We start from the raw sequence: 27,488 nt of genomic DNA, 5'->3' as shown, positions 1-27,488 counted from the left end.
GCCATGTGTGCATGCATTGGCTGTGCCACACACAGGCACTTGCACTTGCCGCCACCACCACACACCCACTGCTGCCACTCACATTTATTTGCCATGGCTGCTGCCACACACATACGCTTGCTGCTGCTGCCATGTGCATACATCAAATGTGTGGTGTGGATGCATTCATGCATACTTGGCAGTATTGGCGGGAACTGGGGGAAAGACCTTGGAGTTCTGGATTTGGCCAATGGGCCTTAGAGTAACTCTAGGTCCTCCAGAGCTATTCAATGCTTTCAATCCAAATATAGTCAAAATATAGCATTCTTATCCATGGTTTCAGGTATCAACATTAGAGGCGGGGGTGGTGGTGGGGGTTATAATGTATCTTCTGTATATATGGGGACATGCCTTTTATGCAAAAGTAATCTTCAAACTTATGGAGTTTTCTTGGAATACAGTTCCCAATATAACCAGCAGGGAGAGCACGTATCATACTAATGCTCTTTCTTTACACATCTGGTTTTCGTTCAGGTTCTCAGGAGTCAGTTCACCACAACCAATTAGCTGTTCATATGTGAACAGTTCACTTGACCGAACAACATAGCTTGTTATCTGGATGCTCTCAGGTTTTTTCAAAGGAACAATCCATGTTATCCCAAAGCTTGCACACTTATAATTTATGAATCCAAATGTTATATGGTTCAGAGGAGTAGGACATAATGTGAAAAGCCACAAAGCAATTCAGGGGAATAAGCAAGCCTCATCTGAGATGCTCAGTCATATGAAATAACATGCTCTAACAAAGGGAAATTACACAGACAGCTATCCGATTAAAAAATCTAATAGCAAGCCTCTCTCAGTTCATAGCACATAGAAGCTAGCTTTTATTGCATGAACAAGGATAGGAAAAGTTCCTTGTTTGGACTAAAATTAATACAATTTCTCAACCAGTATGGGCCTTTTTGCAAACTCTAATATGTAGGCAGGCTTGTGTTAAACATTAGGGGAGGGGAAATTCAGTCCAGTGGGGGCACCTGATTGGTTTGGTGCCTTGGGAGTCCTTCAAACTGGGAGTCCTATGGAAGAATGGGCCAAAAGTATAATGAAAGGGCTTTAAACATTAGGGCAAAAATGATTACAAGGTACAAGTGTGACAATTATCTGAGATCTAGTTAGTTACGATCCATTTAGCATGCCACTAAAGTTGTCGTCTGCGTATTTCATTAATTGTTTAGCTGCTCCCCTGCTTTTGCTCTGGGTATAGAACAGCAGGCAAGGGACTTGCTCAGCTCCTTGTCCCCCAACTATGGATGGATTGCTCCTTCTTCATGAGTGCTGAAGAGCAGATATGATGGACACAGGTATGTCAATCAATGTGTTCATGGAGGAGCAAATCTGTCCTATGGTACATCTCCTCTGTTGTTGTGTATGATCCTCATTTGATCAGAACTACACTGTTGGTCTTGGTTTCCCTCTCCCTTGTCCAATCATACATGTATAAAGTGTCAGTGCCAGCAGAGGTCAAGCCTATATGCACACATTTATCTTGCAGATATCCAGACCTAATGTATGGACATTATGGATAGGAGGAAAAGGAAAGCCATGAGACCACAAAAGTGGGAAGAGTATTATGAGGACACCCCATCTCCTTATGAGTATAACCCATGAAGAGCTCTTCTCTTATCCCCTTTCGATATGTTTTATATTTACTACACAATATCCCAGAATACTTGTAGGGTAACAGAACAAACACAAAACAATCTATGTAATGAGAAAGTATAATAGCAAAAGAGCATATAGTATGCAATTTACTAAAATCCCCAGTACATAGCTCAATTCAGTGGCATAAAGCAAAATCAACAGGAGCAGACGTTCTCAAAGTAACATCCTGAAGAAGGGGATTTCTTTCCAGGGTACAAAAATATCAGGGCACCCCTGTTGAATGCTATTTGGACTTTTCCTTTAGAGACTTTTTTTTGAGAAGCAGTGCTGCATTTTCACTGGACTTGATTTGGATTTTATCCATGAAGATTATTTTGAGAGTGGTGCTCCATCTTCATTATTGTCTTCAGTCTACATATAGCTTCATGACTCAATACTTACTTTGTTTAAATAATTTTTCTCGTTGCATGTATCCCTGAAGCCTATATACAGCGGAACCCTTATTCAGACCTAGAACTGTTACGTTTGAGAGCAGCTGCTCCTGTTGATTTTGCTTTATGCCACTGAATTGAGCTATGTACTGGGGATTTTGTAAAATTGCATACTATATGCTCTTTTGATATTATACTTTCTCATTACATAGATAGTTTTGTGTTTGTTCTGTTTCATATTCACAACATATTAGAAATTAGTCATTTAATAGAAGCCAATGAGGGTGAGTTTTCACTTTTAAATGATTTCTCATTCCAAACATCATAGCAGTATGTGAAACCTGTATTTGCAAGTGTGTAGATTTGTACAAAAATGTAATGTATGGGAGACATTTTCAAAGGTATTATTTGTATTCAAAGAATTCTTGTCACAGATGTAGTTTCTTTCCAACAAATTGTTTCTCAAAACCTCTTTTGGTCCTTTCCATAAACTGTAGAAACAACTCAGTAATCAAAGAAGTTGCCTAGGAAACTTCTTGTTTACAAGAAAAGTTGGATGGATAGACATTTGAAATGAATGTGTTAAGAACACATAATCCATTTCGACAGCTCGGTTACATAATCTACCTTCCAGTTTTCTTATTTTACTTTTTAGAACATTGGTTTCTTTGTTTTGTAGAAATCAAGAGCTATTGGAATTGAGATTGGTGCCTCCCACTCCCACCCAATATTCCCAGACCTTCAGGCAACAGAACTTACCTGCTGATTTGTGCCTGGAGGCACTCCAATTTGGATTCAATCTGTTGTGGTCTGTTATCAGAATTTGGAGGCATCTCCAATGGGCTGTGCATGTCCAAAGGGCTATGTACCAGGGACATATGCTGGAGAGGCTCTGTAAGGGATGTAGGCCTCTTGTCCTCCCAGAATGTGAACAGGTTGGATACATCCAATGGTGTTGCTAGCAAGTAAAAGAAAGAAAGTTACTAATCTATTTTTAAAACTAGCTGTACTCACCACACATTGCTGTGGCCAACCTTCTCTCGTTCTTTCTCTCCTTCTTTCTTTTTCTCCTTCCTTCCTTCCCCTCCCTTTTTCTTTCTCTCCTTTCTTCCTTCTCTATCTATTATTGGACTGTAACTCCCAGCAGTCCTCCTGATTTATCTATCTACCTACAATCTATCGCTATCTAATCTATATATTTTATCTATCTGGGAGTTGCAGTCCTGGGAGTTTCTATTCCTGGACTGCTGGGAGTTGCGGTCCATAAATAGGAAATATGTACGGATTGTGATGCTCTCAAAGAAATCCCAGGAGAAGCAAGCTTGCAGCCTGGAAGCAGTGCATTTGAAGCATCCTCCTCTCCTAAAGGGCCTAGTCCAGGCATGTAGCCAGGGGAGGGGGGCTTTGGGGGCTTCAGCCCCCTCCCCAAATTCTGATGGTGGTCTGCGAAAAGGCCTTACTGGTACATTATTTAAACTGTTACGTTTATTTATACCATGATCTGATCACCATGCTCAATATATCTCATATGCATGGGGTAACAATACAAAAAGTTTGCTAGGGTAGACCCTCTTTCACTCAGACTCAGCCCCCCCCCCCCGAATCAAACTCAGCCCCCCCCCCCCACACCGGAATCAAAATCCTGGTAATGGGCCTGGCTTAGTCTAGGGGATGCTGGGAGCTGTCGTTTTCACGTATGTATCGTCATTTGGCTTTTTTTGGAGGGGTTTATGAGTGATAAGTCACTTGTTGGTCTGTTAGGGGTGTAGTGTCCAAATTTTGTATCAATTCGTCCAGTGGTTTTTGAGTTATGTTAATCCCACAAATGAGCATTACATTTTTATTTATATAGATGTATATAATAATATAGAGTTTGAAAAAAAAAGTCTTTTGGGACTGCAACTCTCAAATTCCTCCAGCTACCAAGGTGGCTGGAAATCTACAGGAACTTATCCAAGGTTGCTGAGATTTTCAGTCTTAAGCATGATAATGTCTGAAAATGCTATTCATAATAAAATCTAGGTGTTCTCCTATTATGGAGTTGGGCACTGAGAACTGATGTGGTGAGAGTTTCATCTGGCCAAATTTCAAAAATACCCAATAAAAACTGGCTGCATTACAACCATTCTTAAACACTAGACAAAATATCTCCAGCTTACCAAAAATGAGATGGAAAGGAAAGAAACATTTAATTCAAGTTGGTCCTGTACCGGCATCACTATGTCTTATGTACTTAAGACATTTACATTCAACCTTTTAAATAGATTTTTTTTCCTAAAGTGGCTTCCACCAAGTAAATTTCTACAACTATCAGCAGTGGAAAAGATAAAAAGTCTGTTACTCAGGAACAAAATAAAATGCTATAAAAAGCCTTAAATGGGTCAGTTCAGGATTAAAATGCTCTTTAAAAGTTGAGGGAATGTCTTTGCCTGTTATGAAGCACAAACCACCCTAAGCATCAAAAAAAGTGGGCATCACTGCTAAGAAGGTTGTCTCCCCAGTTGCCACCTGTGCTGTCAATGAATACAGAAGGCAATTCTTTCCAGCCCCCTGGATACATGTTTGAAGGGCTTTAAAAGGTTAACACTAGCATTATGAATTGTACCTAGAATGGTGATAGGGAAACAATGAAACTGCTTGGATACACAAGGAATCCTCTTTACAGACATTCTGCTGAAATGAAAACACAAGGAGTGGGTCAGCAGGGCACAGAAATGTCCAGCATTGTCCCGTGGACGTGTCTGTTCTGCCTCCCTTTTGATGCATTTAGATCTGGAAGGAATGGAAGAGGCAACAGAGTTGGGTGTCATCTTCCAACTGAAAGCATTGAATTCTTGAACTCCAATAGCCCATCTATACTTGCCCACCCAATACAGGTGGGCAAGTATAGCCCTCCAAATGATGTTGGTCTTCAATTCCCATTAGCTGCAGCCATCATAGGAAGGCATTATCGGAATTACAGTCCAAAAATGTTTGGTGAACCATGCTTGCCCACCTCTGATATAATAATAATAATAATGTGTGAGAGAGTGAAATGAGCTAAAGTATGTATGAGTGTATATGTGTAAGAAAGCAAATTAAGGGATATCTAATCACCTCTCAACAAAGGATTGCTCCAGGCACTGCCAGGCAATCAAATGCTAATCAAGGTGGTCAGTTGAAACATTCACACCTAGCTCCAGCAGACAAAAGTCCTTTGTCCTACCCTGGTCATTCCACAGATATATAAACCCATTTTCCTAGTTCCAACAGACCTCACTACCTCTGAGGATGTTTGCCATAGATGCAGGCGAAATGTCAAGAGAAATGCAGAACATGGACATATAGCCCGAAAAAAACCTACAACAACCCAGTGATTCCGGCCATGAAAGTCTTCGACAAATTAATGTTAATTATTTGGCCACAAATTAAACAACATTAAAATATTGAAAGTTCAGTATTTTATATGAGACATTTGTTGCTGTTATTGCTTGTGAGAGATAAGGCAGAAGGAATTTGTTATGTGGGATGTTCTATTGTGTTCTATTGTATATTGTGTTATATTGTGTGTAGAAGATATGCTGTAGCCTTACAGTGGGAGTGAGGACACTGGAGTGTATGTATATGAGAAGGATTGTGTGTGTGCACTTGTGAGAGAAAGTGAAAGGAAAGGAAGGAAAAAGGGAAGAGGACTGTTGCCGCCACCTGAGAACAACATGGGGGAAACAATAATATACATTATATGCTTGAAGTGCTCACACCTTGGAAATAACTGCCTCGTCATTTAAATCCTTAAATGCCAAAAGTGTCAAAGGGTTGAGTAATGGCTAGTATTTCATTTTTTTACTCTGATCATTATTTTGGATTTAAAAAACACTTTTAGTGATTCTCTTTTTTAAAATTTAAAAAAAAGTATTACTAATGTTCAATGTAATAAGCTAATTTTCATATTAATTTTAACAAAATACGTTTGAAACCATCAAACTACATTTCTAGAAACATTAAACTATAAAGATTTATCAACAAAATATGTGTAAAATGGGAAAAATAAAATGGTGTATATTACTGATTTAGGGTAAAGATTATAGCAATAATGCATATGAAGTACCTTAAAATCCTCACATTCTTTCAGAAGGGCTCAGTATTATTAGAAGCACAGTGTAGTTACATATTGCTGTTCCTGTCCTTCATAACAAGCCTCATGTAATTGTTCACTTTCCTTTTAAAAACTTTACAGTTTTTATTTTAGAGTATAGTTCAAGACTGTAGGTAAAGGTAAAGGTAGTCCCCTGACATTAAGTCCAGTCATGTCTGACTCTGGGGTGTGGTGCTCATCTCCATTTCTAAGCCGAAAAGCCAGCGTTGTCTGTAGACACCTCCAAGGTCATGTGGCTGGCATGACTGCATGGAGCGCCGTTACCTTCCCGCCGGAGCGGTACCTATTGATCTACTCACATTTGCATGTTTTCGAACTGCTAGGTTGGCAGAAGCTAGGGCTGACAGTGGAAGCTCACGCCGCTCCCTGGAATCGAACCTGCGACCTTTCGATCAACAAGCTCAGCAGCTCAGTGCTTTAACCCACTGCGTCACCGGGTAGACTGTTAAATTATTGCTTGGTAGTAAATCCCATTCAACTTGGAGCAGCTTACTTTACAACCAAACATGCATAGGCTCAGACTGCCATTAACACATTCTGCAGTTTCACACAACTATGTTCTGCAGTAACTTATCCTCTGTCTATTCCTCTCCCACCACCACCTACTTAACTTTCTGACCCAATCTTCTGCCTTTCTATGTTGAAAACAATACCAAAGTCCAGGCCACTATGGGAATACAACCATTTAACCCACCTAAATGGCCACGATAAACTATGCTGCCTATGTTTAAATTGAATGTTTTTTGATCCTAAAATTAATATTGCATTAGTTTGTCAAAAGTGAAAAAGAACTATTATTTGTTATTTATTTATTGGGAGCATTTCTATCCCATCCTTCTCACCTCCAAAGAGGGACTCAGAATGGCTACCAGCAGGCACCATTCGGTGCCGAACAATAAATAACAAAGCATAAAAACACAGGATACATAAAAACAATTTAAAATATACATTAAAATAATTCACCATTTCACGTCATCTTCCAAATCAGTCCAATGCCGTTCACTAAAACAATCTTACCATTAAAACAATCTATTCTGCAAACACTTGATCCCATAACCAACAAAAGATTCCCCCAGGCACTAACAAGCCACACCAAAAAACTGCCAGGCCATCAAATTCTAATCAAGGTGGTCAGCTGAAACATTCACACCTAGCTCCAGCAGACAAAAGTTCTTTGTCCCACCCTGGACATTCCACAGATATATAAACCCAATTTTCCTAGTTCCAACAGACCTCAATACCTCTGAGGATGCTTGCCGCAGATGCAGGCGAAACATCAAGAGAGAATGTCTCTAGAACATGGCCATATAGCCCAAAAAAACCTACAACTGGATAGCTCCTTTTTGCATCTGAACCTAAATCTGGAGCATTGTTGCTTTCCCACCAATATGGAAGTCACAAGCTAACAATGCTCCTAAGACAAAGTTATTACTAGATCACATAACTCAGGCCAAGCAGATTGCCTTATCCAATGAGAGTGCCGAGTGAGTGACATACCTGCGAAGGGTAGGCTGTCATCAGCCATCAGTTTGTCAATCTCAGTGTCATCACTAATCAGGCTTATCACTGCTGGTGCATAGTTGTTCTTTTCAGTCAATATGAAAGATTCACCCTTGGTGGGGCTGGGCAATTTGGCCTCCTCTTCACTTGTCTGGGAGCATGGTGTTGTAGTACTGCACATATCATCCCAATGGTCCTTGCTGTGGGGGCGCTGCAGCTGGGTCAGCTCAGAGTACGCATGATACTGCTCTGGGTCTGAGATTCCGGTGTCCAAGCCATCTGGGTCTGCCATGAGGATAAGGGTTATATCAGATTGTCAGAGAGATAGTACTGTCCACAAACTACAGTTTAAGTGCCTGCAGCATCTATGCTAAGCAAATGATCACAGACATCTGAAAAGTATAAAACAAAACATCTGATTCTAAATGGTCATCTGAATTATAAATTATAATTGCAAGCTGTTTCATACCCTCTAAATATGGCAGCACTAAAAGACAATATATTTCTCTGCTTTGCTGTTTTCACCTTTACCTACATCTCGAATAAACAAGCAGCTCCATCCCCTGGTTTGTTATGAGCCTCTATACAGTATCAGTATAGGGACAAACAGTAAGGCAAGCTTCTTGGCCTAGATCTTGTCAGTATCCCAGTGCCATCTGTCATGCAAAAGCCATGACCTAGCTTTTCACTCTTGATTTTCAAGATCCTCAGAAGGACCCTTTTAAGAAAGTCATGCTGCATAGAAGGGGAAGTGATGATGGGAAAGTGACTTGTCCCCAAGGCCATGATGAGTCCATTATACTTCACAAACAACTCTCTGGTATTTTCTTCTTTTCTAGCAATTGGACCACACTACATTTTAGACACTTAAACTAGACTTAGCAGGAGTGATAAGAACATTGCCCAGACTTTGTTTGCATTAGCAACACCTATCAAATTTACTCATGAAGCCCGAGTGGAAACGTGACAGTTTGTTAATGCAGGCTGGATCATCTTTGATACATGTGGGATAGGGATAGATACCACTTAGCTCTCCTTGTATTCTCTAGAAGAGTGGTTCCCAATCTGGGGGTCCCCAGATGTTTTGGCCTTCAACTCCCAGAAATCCTAACTACTGGTAAACTGGCTGGGATTTCTGGGAGTTGTAGGCCAAAACATCTGGGAACCAACAGGTTGGAAACCACTGCTCTAGAAGCTGTGGATCCTAGCTGGTTCCCCAGATGTTGTTGGACTACAAACACAACAATTTCCAATCAGCATAGGGAATGTAGCAATGCTGAGAGTTGTGGTCCAAAAATATATGTGAAACCAGGTTAGGAATCATCATTCAGTACCTTTAAAAAAATGGATACAACTCTTTGCCAAAAGGGATTGTCCATGTTGAGCATCCCTTATTTCTAAATCCAAAATACCCCAACAACCAAAATTGGTCACATAGGTAGCTGAGAAACTGCCATCTTTTCTTTCTGTAGGTTCAACTTTGTTTCATATACAAACGAATTAATAGTATTGCATGAAATTCTCTTCATAAGGTGTCTGTGAAACATAAATTCTGAATTTAGGTTTTGGTTCTATCCCATGATATCATGTATGTTTACATGCATTATGAAATTTTAAAAAACCCAAAACACCAAAACACTTCTGATTTTAGTCATTCCAGATAACGGAAACTCAACATGTACTATGTAGTGTATGTTGTCATTGCATCATTTGTTCTACTCTCAAGTTTAGAGATGACAAGTGTTGTGATGTACTCAGTGATACACAATTTAAGGAGTAGTTACATTAACGAACAACAGGCTTACCATAGTGATCTTCCAGGACAACTTAATGGAATTTCAATTTTCGGAGGTAATACATGTGCAAAGAAACAGAAGAATCTGTTCATCTAGCTCTTGCTAAAAGTTGTCTCAAAGTAATTGGTTTGTCATTAGCAGAGACAACCTCTGGACAGGCCGGACCTTGGATCAGATCCAGCCATGTTTTAAGTCAGTGATTCTTAAGTGTGGTGCTGATAGACTTTAGTACCCAGGGGTTTCAGGATGGATGATCAATGTTGAGGGACTGTAGAAGATATAGTCAAACAACATCTCAAAAACAAAAACTGAGGATCCCTGATGGAAATAGACAGAAAAATAAGAGGCCTGCTTTCTTCCTTGCTCTGTTGTTAATGCAGGAATTCTGAGCAACTGATGGAGGCTTATGGACTGAGCAAAGGTGGCTCAATATTTGAGATGCCAGTGGCTGTACCATCCCAAGAGTCTGACTCACCAATTTTGTTAACTTTGCAGAGGGAACGCTTATGGCGACGTGCCCGACGATAGTTGCAGGCGTACTCTTCGCTGAGTGGTGAACGAGGAACACTGTCTGCCTAAGAAAGCAAAGTGGTGAAAATTAATCTTGATCAGACAAGATCAGTGAGGCTCCTTTGAACAGTCTTCCCAACCTAATGCACTACAAGTATGGACTGCAATTCCCAGAAGCCCCTCCCCACATATCTGAGGGATTCTGAGAATAGTTGTCAACATTTCTGGAAAGTACCAGGTTGGAGGAAGCTATAGTGAATTTTCCACAGGCCTGCATTACAGTCGTTTGTAAGGAATCATCTTAATTAAAGTAGCTTTCTAGGACCTAACTTGTATCTTTCAGTATGGTAACCTGAAACTAAATGAGGACACATTCTAGTTGACTATGTACAGCAGGGGTCCTCAAACTTTTAAACAGAGGGCCAGGTTCACAGTCCCTCAAACTGTTGGAGGGCCGGATTATAATTTGAAAAAAAAAAAGAATGAATTCCTATGCACAAAGCACACATCTTATTTGTAATGCAAAAAAAAAAAAAAAAACCCCACTTAAAAACAATACATTAATTAAAATGAAGAACAATTTTAACAAATATAAACTTGAATTGTCGAAGGCTTTCATGGCCGGAATCACTGGTTTGTTGTAGGTTTTTATTGGGCTATATGGCCATGTTCTAGAGGCATTCTCTCCTGACGTTTCACCTGCATCTATGGCAAGCATCCTCGGAGGTAGTGAGGATGCTTGCCATAGATTCAGGCGAAACGTCAGGAGAGAATGCCTCTAGAACATGACCATTATAGCCCGAAAAAAACTACCACAACCCAAATATAAACTTATTAGTATTTCAATGGGAAGTGTGGGCCTACTTTTAGCTGATGGGATTGTTGTTGTTGTTGTTGTTGTTGTTGTTGTTGTTGTGTGCTTTCAAGTCATTTCAGACTTAGGTTGACCCTGAGGGAGGGCCGGGTAATGACCTTGGAGGGCCGTATCCGGCCCCCGGGCTTTAGTTTGAGGACCCCTGATGTACAGAGTTCTTTCTTTCTCTTTCATCATTGAATTACATTCTATTTCTTTATTTATACTCTGCCTTCTTCCTAGGGCTGAGATCCAAGGTGCTTACAAAATACTAAGACATATGTGCAAAAATCCACATTAATAAAAATGCACAGTTACATTTTAAACTGCAATTCCTTTACCTACAGAATTAAAATATTATTTTAAAAAGCACGTTGATTTTTCAGTCACTCTTTAGCCACATAAAATGCATCATATGAAGATATAACTAGATGTTATATATAATAAGAATTGAAGTGTTTCTGGTTGTTGCTTATGATGCTTGTCTTACTATTGTTATCATGTTGGTTTATGTTGTTTTTATATATTATACGCTATTCTTTAACTGTATGTGTTTGGGCTTGGCCCCATGTAAGCCACCCCGAATCCCTTTGGGGAGATGAGGGTGGGGTATAAAAATAAAGTTATTATTATTATTATTATTATTATTATGTGCAAAATTGTCATGGATCATGAAGAGCATGGTTTCTAAGCCCAGAAGTATTTTATGTAGGCTCAAGCATTAGGCGAATATGAGCAATCGGGATAATCTATCATCTGTCATGAAGAATTTGAAAAATTTTAACATAATTTTTCGATATGGCTCTTATGCACAACGTATTGGAGCTTATTTCTAAGTAGATATTATTGTACTGTACACATAAATTCAATATTGCTCTGCAGAGTCACAACTTCTCTTTCATACAGATATACCCCTTTACAGAAATAAACACATACACAGAGGAATACAGTCCCCTCTCTCACAAGAACACAAGTGCATTCCCAAACCACCTTTCTGTCTCTTTCAAAGTCAAACACTTCTCCCCTTACACAGATGTGCATCCACACATGCATCTACATACATATACAATCTTCCCCTTACAATGATAACACAAACATTGTCCTCCCACTCTTACACAAATACACAAAAAAATGGATACACTCTCCCCATAACCTTTCCCCTCAGACACGTGGATATAGAAACATTGCTCCCCCTGCTTTCTAACTAACAGGGGGAGGGTGAAGGAAGGAGAAAAAGGACTAAAAGATCCAACCAGTTTTAATTGGTTGAACCTGCCAATAGTTTTAATGCTGCTGGTGGCAAGGTCTGAATTTGTGGATCTGCCTGGACAAGAAATATATAAAGATCACTATGTATTCCCTGAAGCCTTCATTATTGGGACATTTGAAGGAGCAGGAATGTTTTTTGGAGCATGACTGCGGAATAATGAGGTCACACTATGTTAACTGCCCATTTCTCCCCCCCCCCCCCCGCCACAGCAGACACTCACATCTCTTAAATTGAATGTTATCTCTAGATTGCTCCAGAAATTGTCTGAGAAAGCTGGGTACATATCCAAGACTTCCAGGAGGTCTTCGCGCTGGATCTTGTGCAAATCGCAATAAGTGAGGGCTCGCACATCAGCGTTGGATTTCCCAGGCCTTGCGTACAGACTGATTGGTTCGCCAAATATGTCATTCTTCCCTATACAACATAAGAAATTCAGTTAGTGTGCAACTGTCTCCCTTTGCTCTCCTGGGAGAGACCAAGCATCCATAAAATCATAGGTTTGTCTCTAGTAGCAGTGGGCTCCAGTTAACATATTGCAAGAAACTATACTTCACTCACACATCTTGCAGCTAGGCTTTTGAACATCAGTCCCTGAGAGACAAAGGATTATTTGCACAGCTTTGTAAAGTGATTAGGTTGTATGTCCCTGAATTAATTTCCGAGGCCGGCAGATGCCTACCTACAGTAGGAAAATGCTCAGTGTCACCCCCTACTTTTTAAACATGAAAAAGTGACACTGTGCTATTTCCAGCTAAAGCAGGGGCCTGCATTCCCAGGGCAGGGTTTTTTTTGGAATTGCCGTATTTACTCAAGTATACTGTACCACTGAATGTAATGCACACTTCAATTTTAAAGGTACACAATACAAAAAACGGATTTGCTTTGAAATGCAATGTGCCCAATGCTGTACTCAACATGTCAGGGAGGCAGGCAGCATGAATGAGGCCTTTTATGTCATACCCCTCTATCAGGTTAAAGCTGACGATTCTCAACTGGCCTAATTCAGAAGGCCTTTGAAATTGAGGGAGAGGTTTTGAAGACCTTGTGAATGAGGCCAGTTGAAATCTGCATGGGACTGAGCTGGGTGTGCTTGTGAGAGAGAGACCTTGACAGTTGACCCGGAGAAAGGATCCAAGTCTAAGCATCAGGAATAACTCGGTTACCAGCTGGGCTCTCTTACTCCTTTTCCAGATGCCATGGAGCCCTGAGGCTGCCACCACCACTAGGAAGAGCCTCTTCACACACCTCTGCAGATGCCCACACCAGCATAATGGGGTAGCACCATTACCATATTTTTAATAAATGGTGAAAGAGAAGGAGTGCTTTTGGACAGATATTTTCCAGCGTTGTTCTGGTGAGCCCTCAAGTGATCTTGGAGTTTATTGGTAATATTTGTTGGGGTGGGGAGCGGGGGGGAGGTTGCCTTTGCCTTCCCCTGAGGTTGATAGAATGTGGCTGATCCAAGGTCACTCATGGCTGAGTGGGGAAACAAACACTGGTCTCCAGAATCATACTCCATTGCTCATACCACTACACTAGACCCATAGTACCACCTTTCAAAAGCATAGCCTATGGTATTCTATTTCTCTCTCCTCAAGTCCAGCATGACCAGAAGTCATAGTGGATGGCGGTTCTGAATAATGAGCTGGCTGGATTCGGTCTGCCTTTGCAATTTCTGGGTGTTTTGGGTCCAGGGGCAGGGCAAGTGATCAAGTGGCGCATTAGGGATGTCTATGCACAGCTGGACCTAGAGAGCATAGGCAGGTCTTCAGCCACAAGGTTTTTAGCTTCCCACAAAAGGAATATTCATTTAGAGCACTACCTAACTATTCCACTTCCTCTACCCTTAAGAAGAATATACACTAGGGCTAGGTTTGAACAACTCGGTACTATGGTGCAAACCGGGCGCTACTGTAACATCCCAAGAAGTGAGAGATTCTGCGTCTGGGGAGAACAAACAGTGGAAGACATTGAACATTTCTCCAGCATATACTGAACTGCGAGACAGATATTTACATCCAATATTATCCAACTGCAGGTCCCCCAACAGAAATGATATTCTGACATCCCTCTTGCAAGGGCAGGAAAGAATAATCAGAGTAAGCCTTTTTATTCTGAAAGCTATTAAGAAAAGAGCAGATTTCCTGAAAGAAGAACCAGGAAAAGAAGATTCTGACTATAAATAGGAGGTCAGCTGCTGTCTTCACCTTGTTGCCTTGTTTTTTACTCGTGTTCTATTTTGAAATGGTCATATGACTGATCAAATAAATAAATTTTACTATTTCTCTCTCCTTAATACAGATTTTCTGTATAAAGAAAAAAAGTTGGAAGAATTGGAACAAAAACATAGAAAATGAACAAAGAAAACGTGCTGTCACCTGGACCAATTTTCAAATTCTGCAAGCAAAGTGCTTGTACAATAAAAACCTTGCTTGGAAGTGCCCAGAGATGTAATATAACATTCTTCCATTTGACCCAGGGGCAAATTCCAACTTATCACACATGAACAGTGAGCTGAATTACAAAGAACTTCCTGCCACTCTTTCTGTATGGTTACCCTCCTTCCCATCACCCTCACTACCCGGAGAAGTCATTCACCTAGAATGGCCACAACGATGTCCTCCCTGAGGATCTCAATGGAGCCACGTGAGATGAAATATAGAGTGGTGAGAACATCACCATAATGCACCAGGGTGTCCCCAGGTGGTGCATGAGTTGTCCTGAACTTCATGGCCAAAGCCCTTAGGCAGCCTTTGGTAGCACCCCGGAAGGCCTTGCAGTTTTGGAGGAGAGTGCGGTTGAGGTGGAGGCAGATATCAGCCTGCAGGCAGTCTGGAAACCCTTTCAGCACCTGAAGAAGAATGAAAGTAGGCAGACATCATAAAAGGGTAGAATCTGGAAGGGATTCTAATGCCACCTTTTCTTCTCCAGATCCTTTTCTTATCCCAAAGAGGTACTTTTTCCTTTCCAAAATTAAATAATAATAATAATAATATAATAATAATCTTTATTTATATTCCACCACCATCTCTACAAAGGGGACTCAGGGCGGCTAACATGAGGCCAAGCCCAAAATTACAGTACAGCAAAATAAAATACGAGAAGCAAAAATACCATCAAAATAAATACATGAAATAACAAAATAAAATAAACAGTTTTAAAATATCATGATAGAGAAATAGAACACAGTGGGCAGGCCAAATGTACTAGGAATAAAATTAATAAAATTGATAAAACCCTGGATGAGATATGTAGTATGAGTTTCTGAGGGAGAATGGGTTTCTGAGGGAGGAACACAAAAGGACCGGAACAGTAGAGTTAGGCCCTCATTAAGGGCGGGGAGAAAGTGTCCCATGAGGATGGGGCAGTAGTTGGAACAGACTGCATATGGGAAGGCACATCGGAAGAGCCAAGTTTTTAGGTCTTTCTTAAAATCTGCCAAGGTAGAGGCTTGCTTAATTTTACCAGGCAGTGAGTTCCAGAGCCGAGGGGCCACAACAGAGAAGGCTCTCTCACTTGTCACACAAATCGTACATTTTATGACAGTGGAAGTGAGAGAAGGGCCTCCCCAGAGGATCAAAGAGTGCCTGCAGGTTTATAGAGGGAGATGCGGTCATGAAGGTAGGCAGTCCCAAACCGTTTAGGGCTTTATAGGTGACAACCTGCATCTTGAATTGGGACCAGAAGATGAATGGCAACCAATGGAGCTCCTTAAACATTGACTGATAGATTAATTTTGCATTAGAAAATCCTTTAATACATGCCGAAGCTCATATATAGTTTCAAGTGATTTGGAACTTAACAGATGGTCAGTGTGATGCATTCTTTTGCATCCTTATTATTGTAACAAGACATAGACTCCTGACTGTAAAGACGAATGCCATTTGTCTTTCAATGGTCAGAACATCTTATGGCTTTAGCTATGCACCAAGATATGTTTTACAAATGTCAGCTGTGAGCGAATTTATTCTTTGGATATATGAACCATTTATATTAGTGGATATACCTAATCCATAATTGTATCATAAAAATCCTACTGTTTCCCATTTTTCTGCATCCTTTTTCCTTTCCAACCTTTCAATATTTAGAATAAAATAGATGATTCATTTATTTATATCCCACCTATCTTCTGTTACAAGACCAGAGGCAATACAACTAAGAATAAAATTCAGCTGAAAACAGTGTGCTATAAAGATGGAAAGAACTGCACAATAATTGGATTCTAGAAATGTCTGCTTCTGATGCAGTAGGAGAAAATGTTTAGCGAGCATGGCTTTTTCCTGAGCTTGCAGAGGTATTTTAAAGCTATTTTGGTGATGCTTTTTATCTTTATTATATCTATATTCTATACTCCAGTGTGCTTTTTGTCTGGAAGAAATATTGGAGAACATTAGAATTTCATTGGCTACTGATAAAGATAAAGATTGAGTCAAAATGTGTCTTGCTTCTTTTAGTATCTTGGGCCATCTATTCTCCTCCCACAATTTATTTATGTCTTCCAGACTTTTCCTCATATTGCTCCTTATAGGTTTGGACTGTGTGACTTCAATTTATTTATATTAAAGATTTATTATATTTGTTCATATTTGTGGCTTACTTTGGCATACATATATACAGTATGTATCCCAAGTACAGTTCTTTCCCTGGCCCCACAGAGTCTTCATTAAGACAACATTCTTTCAGTGATCTGTCTTGACAGCCATGATTCACTTTGAGAAATTCCTTCTCAAGATGTGCATTTCAAGGTAGGTTGTGCTTATTGAGAAGTAAAGTTGACTTTTTTTTTGCCTCAGCCAGTTTGCAAGAGTCTGTTATAGACCATAATGAAGAATGTCTCTGCATCCCAACCCAATGAGCAAGAACAGCTCATCCTTCTTTCAGGGGATCTATACTGAGGTTTCCTCTTCAAATGCTACTTTCTGCTTTACTATTGATCCCCTCCACTCCCTTTTACAACAGACTAATTAAAATGGATTGAAGTTTATTTCGGCACAGTCCTATTCAGTTTTTGCTTAGCAACCAGCCCTTGGGAAGAAAAGTGGAATCAATATGGCTTTGGAACCTCTTCTTCATGCCCAGGAAAAGCTGACCCAGCTCACAATGAGAGGTTTTAGGTTGTCATCTTAATGTCCTTCCTCATGGACCATTTTTGGGGTCTTCGTGCTAGACTTGGAGACTTTTAACAGTCCACTTGTTCTTATGACCCAAACAAACTATCTGTTTTTGTTTCTGGTATTTATGAGAGCAGGATACAAATGCCCACTTAGATCTCAATTCAGAACCATGTCTCTTATTTCTTTTTGCTACTACTGAAATCACCTAACCTGGGGACTAATTCACACAACCAAATACATTTGGATAAATGTGTGAATGTATTTGGGTGCAATGGAAAACACCTCACATTGCAATAACACCCAAAATTCATTAAAAAGTGCTAACTTTATTGGGCTAACCAAAAATTCACAAATAATATAAATTTTTTTCGTGTCAGGAGTGACTTGAGAGAACTGACCGTCTGCAAGAACATTGCCCAGGGGACGTCCAGATGTTTTGATGTTTTACCATCCTTGTGAGGGACTTCCCTCATATCCCCACATGGGGAGCTGGAGCTGATAGAGGGAGGGAGCTCATACACACTCTCTCTGGATTCGAACCTCTAACCTCAGTCCTGCCGGCTCAAGAGTTTAACCCATTGTGCCACCGGGGGCTCCAGGTACTTGAATAGGTGGGTTTGTTCTACGGCATGTTGATCTAAAGTCCATGTATACTTGGGACAATGTCTATCAAAACCCATAATGCTAATCTTGGAATATTGACAGGTATTCCTGTTGGCAGTAGGTACTGAAAGCCTCCAAAAGATTCTAAAGACACAAACAAGACAGGGAGAAGAGCATTAAATCATCTGTGTACATCCAGATCAAAATCTTTCTTTTCCTAATTACTGGGGAAAGAGAATCAACTTGAGCTGAACAAGGCATCAAATCATTAACATAGATGTTAAAAAGAGTGGGAGCCAATAAGAATGTATTAAAACAATAAAGTATCAATCATAGTCTAAGATTCTGCATTATCGCATTCTATCGTCCATCCCTCTCCAAGTCACAGACATTTATGGACTACTTTCCTGTCAGTCTGTTTTTGTTGCTTATTCATTAAGTCGCTTCTGACTCTTCATGACCTCATGGACCAGCTCATGCCAGAGCTACCTGTCGGCCATTGCCACCCCCAGCTCTTGATACATTATTATCTATTATATATTTCTGAATAAAAGACATGTTGTACTCATCTAATAAAAATATTACTTGTTCTGAACGTGGTTTTAACTTGCTGTTAGACCTTGCACAAATAGCTAATAAATGATTTCCATATAGCCTTGAACAAATTCTCTTTTATTTCTCCTCCCTCAAATCTTACTTTGTATATTATTTTTTATGATGGAACTATGGCCCATATTCTGTTTATCTAATTCTGTATCAATACATTCTCTATTTTACACATACTTTAAGAATTCTATCCATGAAGTGAATACCAACAATACTATAAAGACTTTGTTTGATAGATTTTTATTTGTGTTTTCAAATAAAGAAAGAAGCAGTTATGCTCCTCTAAAATGGACTTTTTCTCATATTATACAACTTATTCCAAAACACTAGTACCTTTGGACATGACAGCCAAATATGGTTCCAATCTCCTAATGTTCTGCATCCTCTCCGGCATAATTGGGATAAGCCATTATTAATCCTGTGTAATGTGAGTGGATATTAATGCCATTTATGGATAGTTTTCAGTGCGTTTTCTCTCATTTGAACAGAAACTGTTTTGTAAGATAGATTTCCCCAAATTGAGTTCCACTTGTTTCCTTCTATTATTATTTTCAGATCTGGTTTCCAAACAAGCCTTGTTCCTTCAGAGTTGCCAAATGTAACCTCTTATATTATTCATTATAATTCTGAAGTTTGTCCTTCTGTATTGTTTAAAATATTTTCAAATTTAGTGAGAGCTCTAGATATTATTATTATTATTATTATTATTATTATTATTATTATTTTACTGACACAAAACCACAGTATGTTAGAGCAAACAGGATCTATATGCTGGATTTTATATCACAAATCACAAGTCAAACACTTCCCTGGCGTCTAGGACTGTGTGATGCATTTTCGAATCATGTGTGTAGATCCAAGTAAGGTGGCCTTTTGCAGTTGACAGATCGTGATTTTGTCAATGATGATGATGATGATGATGATGATGATGATGATGATTACCACTTTTGCCTGATGAAGCTGCTTGTGGTATTTAAAAGCTTGCATATGGGATTTTTTTGCATTTTAGTTGGTTCAATAAAACATTATGTCCAAACAGAAATAGTTGAAGTAAACGTGAAATGTGATAAAATGTGGTAGAAAGCCAAATATGTATTTTATCGATATTTGTATTATATATATTTTGAAATCTTCTATCAAATTAATTTAAAAACATTTTAATGCCTTGTCCTGCATTACCCCAGATCAGTTTAATGCAGCATTTGGTCACTACGGAGATGATCCAAGGCACATTAGACCAAAGTGTTCAGTGTAGCTGTGTTTATTGCATGCTTTAAAGGAGTTATCCAATGTGCCAAAGCCTATCCCCCAAATGCACCAAGAACAACTATTACAAAGTGAGTGAGTAGGTCCACTCAATCACTGACAACTATTGTATTAGCTGACAGATGGAGAATTCTAAGATGTTTTGTGCAAGTACAGATTAAATGTAGATTTATATTGGTTTTGGAGAATCACATTTGTCTGCTCCCATTCTCTAGTTGTCAGGCCTATGTAGGAGGGAATGCACCTTATCTGACATACCGCATTCATATCGATACCATTGGTATAGGACCAGGCGTGCTGGAAATATTCTTCAAGGCGCTGGCGTAGTGGGTTGGGGATTTGATGGAAACGGATAAACTCCTTAACCCTCAGCATCTGGGTGTGGTAGCGAGCTGTACCAGAATACAGGCGTTGGATGATGGCAGAGACATTGCCAAAGATGCTTGCATACATGAGAGCTGAAACAAGAGGACAAGGACCAGCGTTAGGAAGGAAGAGCACCATTGCCTGTCATGTTGGAACCAGAGCACTGACACATATGAAAGGTCTAAGATCTTGCATTTTAAGCATAATAGTGGTTTATAAATGGTAACACCGTTCCTATTTACAGGAATAAATATTTAACCTTCTTATCAAGCAGAGAACATTGATGATCTTTAAAAAAATTAAAATCCCTGTTTTCAAAACCAAGATGTCTGACTCACAAGACCAAAACTCTCAATCCTAAATATTTGGAGAGAGCAGTGTTTTTTTTATTAGTGAAATAAACATACTTTCCACATGCTTGGAGCCACTAATATGACTGCTTCTTGTGTGCCATTCTGAAACAATTACAGGCTTGAAGCCTGGCTCAGCCTGGTTCTCAGTCAGTACGTGTGAACAACAAATAACACAGAAGTCAAACATACGAATAGGAAGGCACTGCGCTAATTTGTCATTTCCCAAACTTCAATATCTTCTCACTGCGTAATTTTTGCAAAGCAAGCACACCAGCTCTAGGGCAGGGATTCATAAACCTTTTCTACTTGCAACCCTTTTTCGACCAAGAATTTTTTACATAACCCAATATATATAGGTATATAAAATAGATATTATCTATACAAATAAAAATGTAATGTTTGTTTGTGGGATTAACATAACTCAAAAACCACTGGACGAATTGACACCAAATTTGGATACAATACACCTATCAGGCCAACGAGTGATCATCATTCATAAAACACTCAAAAACACAGCAGAAGGGACTTAAAAAGCCCAAAAAGATGCTACAGCGCATGCACAAAATGAATCCTCCTGGCAAACAAAACACAGAATAGTATATCTATCTACACTCTCTTCCAGACTACAGCTCCTAGCATCCCTTAGACCAGGCCTTTTAGGAGAGGAGGATGATCCAAATGCACTGCTTCCAAGCTGCAAGCTTTCTTCTTCTTGGATTTCTTTGAGAGCATCCCAATCCCTGTATATTTCCAGTTTTCTATTCCTTGACTGCAACTCTCAGCAGTCCTCCAGATAGATAGATTAGATAGAGATAGGTAGGTAGATAGATAGATGGATGAGGAGGACTGCTGGGTGTTGCAGTCCAAGAATAGGTAGAGAAGGAAAAACAGGGGAGAAATAGGAAAGGAAAGGAAAAAGGGGGGATGGAAAGGAAGAAGAAGAGAAGGAATGAAGGAGAGGAGAAAGAAAGAAAAAAGGGAAGGAAGGGAGGAAGGGAGGGAGGAAAGAAGGAGGGAAGGAAGGAAGGAGAGAAAGAAAGAAGAGAAAGAGGGAGGGAAGGTTGGCCACAACAATGCGTGGCAGGTACAGCGAGTTATTAATAAATCTCAAAATATGTATTGTAAATTCTTTGTTATAAATATAATTCTATCATATATTAAAAATGAAAGCAAATTTCCATACAAAGGAGATGGATGTGCTTGTTTATTTTTACTTAAAGAATAAAATCTTGGCTCAATATTTGATACTGCAGTCCGTAGAGCATTTTCAACATATTTCATGCCACACTTGCATTCTAGATTTGCAGCCTCAAGTGGCACAATATAGTCTATTGGCTCTCCTTTTTTCTACTGAATTTTGGGAACACAATGGGGTGTTTGGGGAGTCTGTACCTCCAACTTAAAAGGTCTCAAGTTGCAGAGTGGGCCATGTGTGTCAAAAAGACTTACATTCACCTTCCTCTTGTTTCCATCATGGTCTTTTCACATACATGCATGTGATCCATATCACTTCCTCCCCACAAAACTCTGGTTTCTCTTCAGATCGTATAAATTTTTCACCCCACAAAACGAATATGTACTATTAACCTTTCACATTCTGCACAGATTACAGGCAATTCTTGAACTTTTAATGGCAGGTGACTGATTGTGTTGATTTCAATTGAGTATGGTTTATGAACCCAACTTCAGGCCCGTAGCCAGGATTCTGATTTGGGGGGGGGGGGGGGGCTGAGTCTGAGTGAAAGAGGGTATATCCTAGCAAACCTTTTGTTATCGTTACCCCAATACCCCCATGCATATGGAATATATTGATTATAGTGATCAGATCATGATATTAATAAACATAGCAGTTTAAATAATGCACCAGTAAGACCTTTTTGCGAACCACCATGAGAATTTGGGGGGGGGAGGGCTGAAGCCCCCCGAGCCCCCCCCCCCGGCTACATGCCTGCCCAACTTAATATTTTTAGAATCAACGTTTGAAAGAAGTATTTCTCAAACTGAAAAGAAATACATCAATCAAAAGTAGCATTTGTAAGTCTTGCTAAATAAGTCAGACCAATTAACCTTTTATGAAGTACAGCTAAAGCATTCACCACATGCTGCTGCTAACAGAATCATGTAAATGTTTAAAACAGCCATCAGATGGCAAGCTACAAAGATTCTTTGTGACCCCCCCCCCAAATTTAGTTAGGGACCCCAAATTGGGTTGTGACCCACAGTTTAAGAAACTATTTCCTAAAAAACTACATTCGTATCACAGCTGACATTTTTCCCTTTGCTCCTGCTGTCTCCTCCTTTTTTGTGATGGGAGTAGGAAATAGAAACCTCCAGGAGACATGATCAGCCACTTCAGGCATTTTTTTCATCATCATCTGTACCTATTTTAGACTCATAGTAGCTTTATTTTGAAAATTGGAAGTAATCAGAATTGTTAGGGTCAAGCCCGTAGCCAGGATTTTGATTCGGGGGGGGGGGCTGAGTTTGATTGGGGGGGGCTGAGTCTGAGTGAAAGAGGGTCTACCCTAGCAAACCTTTTGTATCGTTACCCCAATACCCCCATGCATATGGGATATATTGAGTATGGTGATCAGATCATTATATGAATAAACATAACAGTTTAAATAATGCACCAGTAAGGCCTTCTCGTGGACCACCATGAGAATTTCGGGGGGAGGGGGCTGAAGCCCCCCAAGCCCCCCCCCCCCCGGCTACATGCCTGTTAGGGTTGAGGTTGAGACTGAATGGTGCTTCCAGGAGGTAAGACAAAGGTTAACCATTGTTCTCAGTGAACTTGTATTGGATTTGAGAGGCCTCAGGTTAGCCCATCATCTCCAGGAAGAAATCACTGTCTTGAAAAGTTTATGTGTGTATTTTCATTTGTTAAACTTAGGTTTTATTTGAATGGCATTGATTTTTCAACTAAGGTTGATACTAAACATATAATTAATGACATTTTTCATGGGCTGGCCCTTGTAACATGTCCCTTGCAACATCACCAATACCCATCCCTGTGATTGTGTGTGTGTGTGTGTGTGTGTCAGGAGCGATGTGAGAAACTGCAAGTAATATACAAGGGGAAGTCACCTCAAAACCTCTGAGGATGCCTGCCATAGATGCAGGTGAAACATCAGAAGAGAATGCTTCTAGAACAGTGGTTCTCAACCTGGGGTCCCCAGATGTTTTTGGCCTTCAACTCCCAGAAATCCTAACAGCTGGTAAACTGGCTGGGATTTCTGGGAGTTGTAGGCCAAAACACCTGGGGACCCACAGGTTGAGAACCACTGTTCTAGAACATGGCCATACAGCACAAAAAAACCTAAAACAACCTCACCTCTAGGTCTCAGACTTGGTTCTGAGATCTCAAGTCCTGACTTAGAAATTCTATCCTCAACCCTGTTCTAGTCATTTGTTATCTGCACAGGATGTCTTCTCGCAGCTACTAAAAAACTTGGTTAGAGAGCTCAAGCAACTGACTTGTGAATAAACTCAAGGAAGAGTCTCATAGGCTGGATCTGTGGTGCAGGTAGCTGGGAGTCAGCTGCATTAAGATCACTACTGACCAAAAAGTCATGAGTTCAAAGCCAGCTCAGGTCGGAGTGAGCTTGTGATCAATTTGCGTCGCTTGCTGTCGACCTTTGCAGCCCGAAAGACAGTTGCATCTGTCAAGTAGAAAATTTAGGTACTGCTTATGTGGGGAGGCTAATTTACAACGCCATAAAAATCTCCAGCAAGCATGCAAAAGAATTAGGAAATACTTTATCAGTGTCACAAATGGATGGTGAAGCAACAGCTCCCCTGGTGGCCAGAATACCCTCATGAAAAAAGCTGGAATGTTAAATAGCCTCTGTGTCTGTCTATATATGTCTATGGCATTGAATGTTTGCCATGTATATGTACATTGTAATCCCCTGTGGGGTGAGAAGGGTGGAATAAAAATACTGTAACATAAAAATTTAAAAATAGGCTGTTCTGCCTTACAGACAAATGTCAGACTGTTATTCATTTCCATGGAGGAAAATAATTTAAAAGGCTGTACTCTGATATGCCAATGGAATTGTAGCAAAACCTGGACGTCAGGCATGACAGTCACAGCCTGTCTACCATGGATAGTGGTGGCCCTTAGACAAGGCTCCTTTGCTTACATCCTTTCTACTAACATGCGCACATCCTTTTTGTACAGTGGGACTCCAATACAGAATCATAGCCCTTTCTTGCTACATGGCTATACCTCTTGACTGTCTTAATTTGACAATGATTAATCTTGATTATTCCTCTGTCATTCCACTTCTTCAACTGCTTTAAAAATATTTCCACTTTTTTTCTTCCCACTTTGCCCTTTGCCCTTGGCATACTTCCATTGCTGCAAATTGAGTTTAAACTGCCAAAGTAGTTTAGGCCCAGTTAGCTCAGCAGGAGGCACAGATCAAAGCTAACCACAGCAGCATGTCTGTTCTTCCTGCAATTTTGACCACAGCTTGATGTTCTTGGCCACATGCACCCCAGTTTTCACCTGTAAATTGTTGGAGGATATAGCATGGTTTAATTTGTATCTCCCAAATTCGAGTCCAAATTTCCAGATTGCTTTAATGTATTCTTACAAACTGTGTAATGGACACAGTTCTTAGACTCAGAGCTTTCTGCTACAATCTGAACATTGCAGAATTATTATTGTTATTATGATTATTATTATGTTTATTTGTACTCTGCTTTTTCTCTCTGAAAGGGGACTCAAAGCGGCTAACATTAAAAGCATTTCAGTACAATTTAACATCTACAAATATATAAATAGTAAAACAGAACGAAATATTATTGATATTAAATAACTTCAGTTAATATCAATAAATACATATTCAAACTAAAAACCTCAGTAGAATTTCCCCTGCAACACAGATATTATGGATATAGAAGTTTTCTACTTAGCTTCATTTGACTAACTAACTATATGCTCTTCTGGGTTTCAGTTCTGTACAGTCCTTGTTTCTTTTTAGCCTTAAACAAGTGCCAATGTTGTTTCTATTAGCTTTAAACCAAGCAGTGCTGATATTGTTCCTCTTGGTTTTTAAAATAGTCAAAGCACTGTCCTGACTTTTATCCTATAGGCTGAGCATCCCTTAAACCAGAATTTCAAAATCCAAAATCCAAAACTGTCCCCTTGGCTTTCTAATGGATTAATATACCATATATTCTGGCATATAAGACGACTGGGCGTATAAGATGATCCCCAACTTTTCCAGTTAAAATATAGAGTTTGGGATATACTCGCCGTATAAGACTACCCCTCTTCCACCGCACATCAAATAAAAATTTCAAAAGCATCAGATTTGATTTCAATATGGTAATTTTCCTATTACTGTACCTCCTTCTCTGCCTCTCAGATCTTGCACATGCACACCTCCACCGTTTCACTGCAGTCTTCAGGAGCAAGATTTCAGAGGCAGATGAGCAGGTACAGTAATATGATACAAGGGCGGGCCAGACAGGTAAAAGAGGTGTGTTTTTCTGGACCAGCGCCACACTATCTCTTTTTTCCCTACCCCGGGTGCCCTGGATGCATGCAGTTTGCTCTGCCCTTCACTTACACCTTCCCGGCGAGGTGCCCCTTCACCTCACCATCTGGACCGCATTAAGTCCACAAATCCTGATGAACAGATTTTCTTCTACCATACTTGTACATCGTTGCCCTTAATGCTTTCATACAGTCGATGCATATGGCAGGGATGCGGCTACTGCCATTTTTGAGCTCCCCCCGCAATATGCAGCAACCACAGATTCTCCTATCCGGATTGGAAGTTTCAGCACCCAGCGTATAAGACTACTCCTGCATATAAAGATGACTCCCATGCATATGGCTACTCCAGCGTATAAGACGACTCCCATGTATAAGACAACCCCTGACTTTTGAGAAGATTTTCTTGGGTTAAAAAGTAGTCTTATATGCCAGAATATAAGGTACATAACTTTGCTTCATACACAAAATCATTAAAAATATTGTATTAAATTACCTTCAGGGTATATGTATAAGATATACATGAAAAATAAGGTATCAGAGATATCTCATTTTGTACATATATGCAAGTATAGATATTCTAAAAACAAAAATTCAAAACACATCTGATCCCAGGCATCTCTAATAAGTGATACTCAATCTGTGTTGCCTTTAAATTTCTTAGTAGAGTAGATGCTTTCTTCACTTTGGCCTGGCTCAGAGGCTGCCCTTATAACAAAGAAGCTGTAAATACAGGAATGTATTACAAATGCAGTATTAATATAGGGTAAACAGCTTTCTGAGTCCGGTTCTAGTATATTAAGGAGTGAAAAAGCACCAGGGTTCACACCAGAGAAAAGATAAAGAATGACTTACAGCCAATCAACATGACACAGATGGAGAAGATCTTCTCAGAGTTGGTATTAGGAGAGACGTTGCCAAAACCAACACTGGTAAGGCTACTGAAGGTGAAGTAGAGGGCAGTCACATATTTGTCCTTGATGGAGGGTCCAGATGAGAGGTCACTGTCATTGTAGCGCTTCCCAATTTGATCACCAAGGTTATCTAGCCATCCAATTTTATGCTCCATGTAAGGTCGCTCCACATTGCCAATGGCGTACCAAATGCAGGCTAGCCAATGGGCAATGAGGGCAAATGTGCACATGAGCAAGAAGAGCACAGCAGCCCCATACTCAGAATAGCGGTCCAACTTGCGGGCTACTCTCACTAGGCGGAGCAGCCGTGCTGTCTTCAGCAGTCCTATCAACGTTGTTGTCTGTAGAGTAGAGGAAAAATAAAAATAAACTTCAGTGTTCTATTTATAATTTTAAGATATGTGTGTATGTGAGAGATAGAGACGTGGGAAACTGAAACAGTTTTAAAGACAAAGACAATGTCACACAGGAAAAACCACAAATGCTTCTTTTTAGAAAAAGAGGGACAGGCATAAACAGAAACCACTTCCAGACACATTGTTGCAAAGTATTTGTCCTAAATCAGGCATGGGGATGGCTTCTACATGTTAATGAATTATTGCTCCGATCACATCTCAC

The 27,488-nt window shown here is 40.0% G+C and overlaps 1 protein-coding gene across 2 annotated transcripts in view; it reads right to left on the bottom strand.

Moving 5' to 3' along the window:
- KCNH6 (potassium voltage-gated channel subfamily H member 6) overlaps nt 1–27,488 on the bottom strand; it is a 152,595-nt gene that overhangs the window by 6,898 nt on the left and 118,209 nt on the right. For both annotated transcript variants that reach the window (XM_060781315.2, XM_060781316.2), the window contains 7 exons: nt 26,812–27,211; nt 19,987–20,186; nt 14,738–14,990; nt 12,360–12,553; nt 9,982–10,081; nt 7,708–7,995; nt 2,835–3,033 (listed from right to left, as the gene is read on the bottom strand). In XM_060781315.2, coding sequence (XP_060637298.2) covers nt 2,835–3,033; nt 7,708–7,995; nt 9,982–10,081; nt 12,360–12,553; nt 14,738–14,990; nt 19,987–20,186; nt 26,812–27,211 — 1,634 coding nt within the window. The remainder of the gene's footprint in view (nt 1–2,834; nt 3,034–7,707; nt 7,996–9,981; nt 10,082–12,359; nt 12,554–14,737; nt 14,991–19,986; nt 20,187–26,811; nt 27,212–27,488) is intronic.

Source organism: Anolis sagrei, chromosome 6, assembly GCF_037176765.1.
Source record: "Anolis sagrei isolate rAnoSag1 chromosome 6, rAnoSag1.mat, whole genome shotgun sequence".
NCBI classification, from domain to species: domain Eukaryota; kingdom Metazoa; phylum Chordata; class Lepidosauria; order Squamata; family Dactyloidae; genus Anolis; species Anolis sagrei.
The sequence above is the reverse complement of the archived record's forward strand: the minus strand, read 5'-3'. Positions and strand labels throughout refer to the sequence as shown.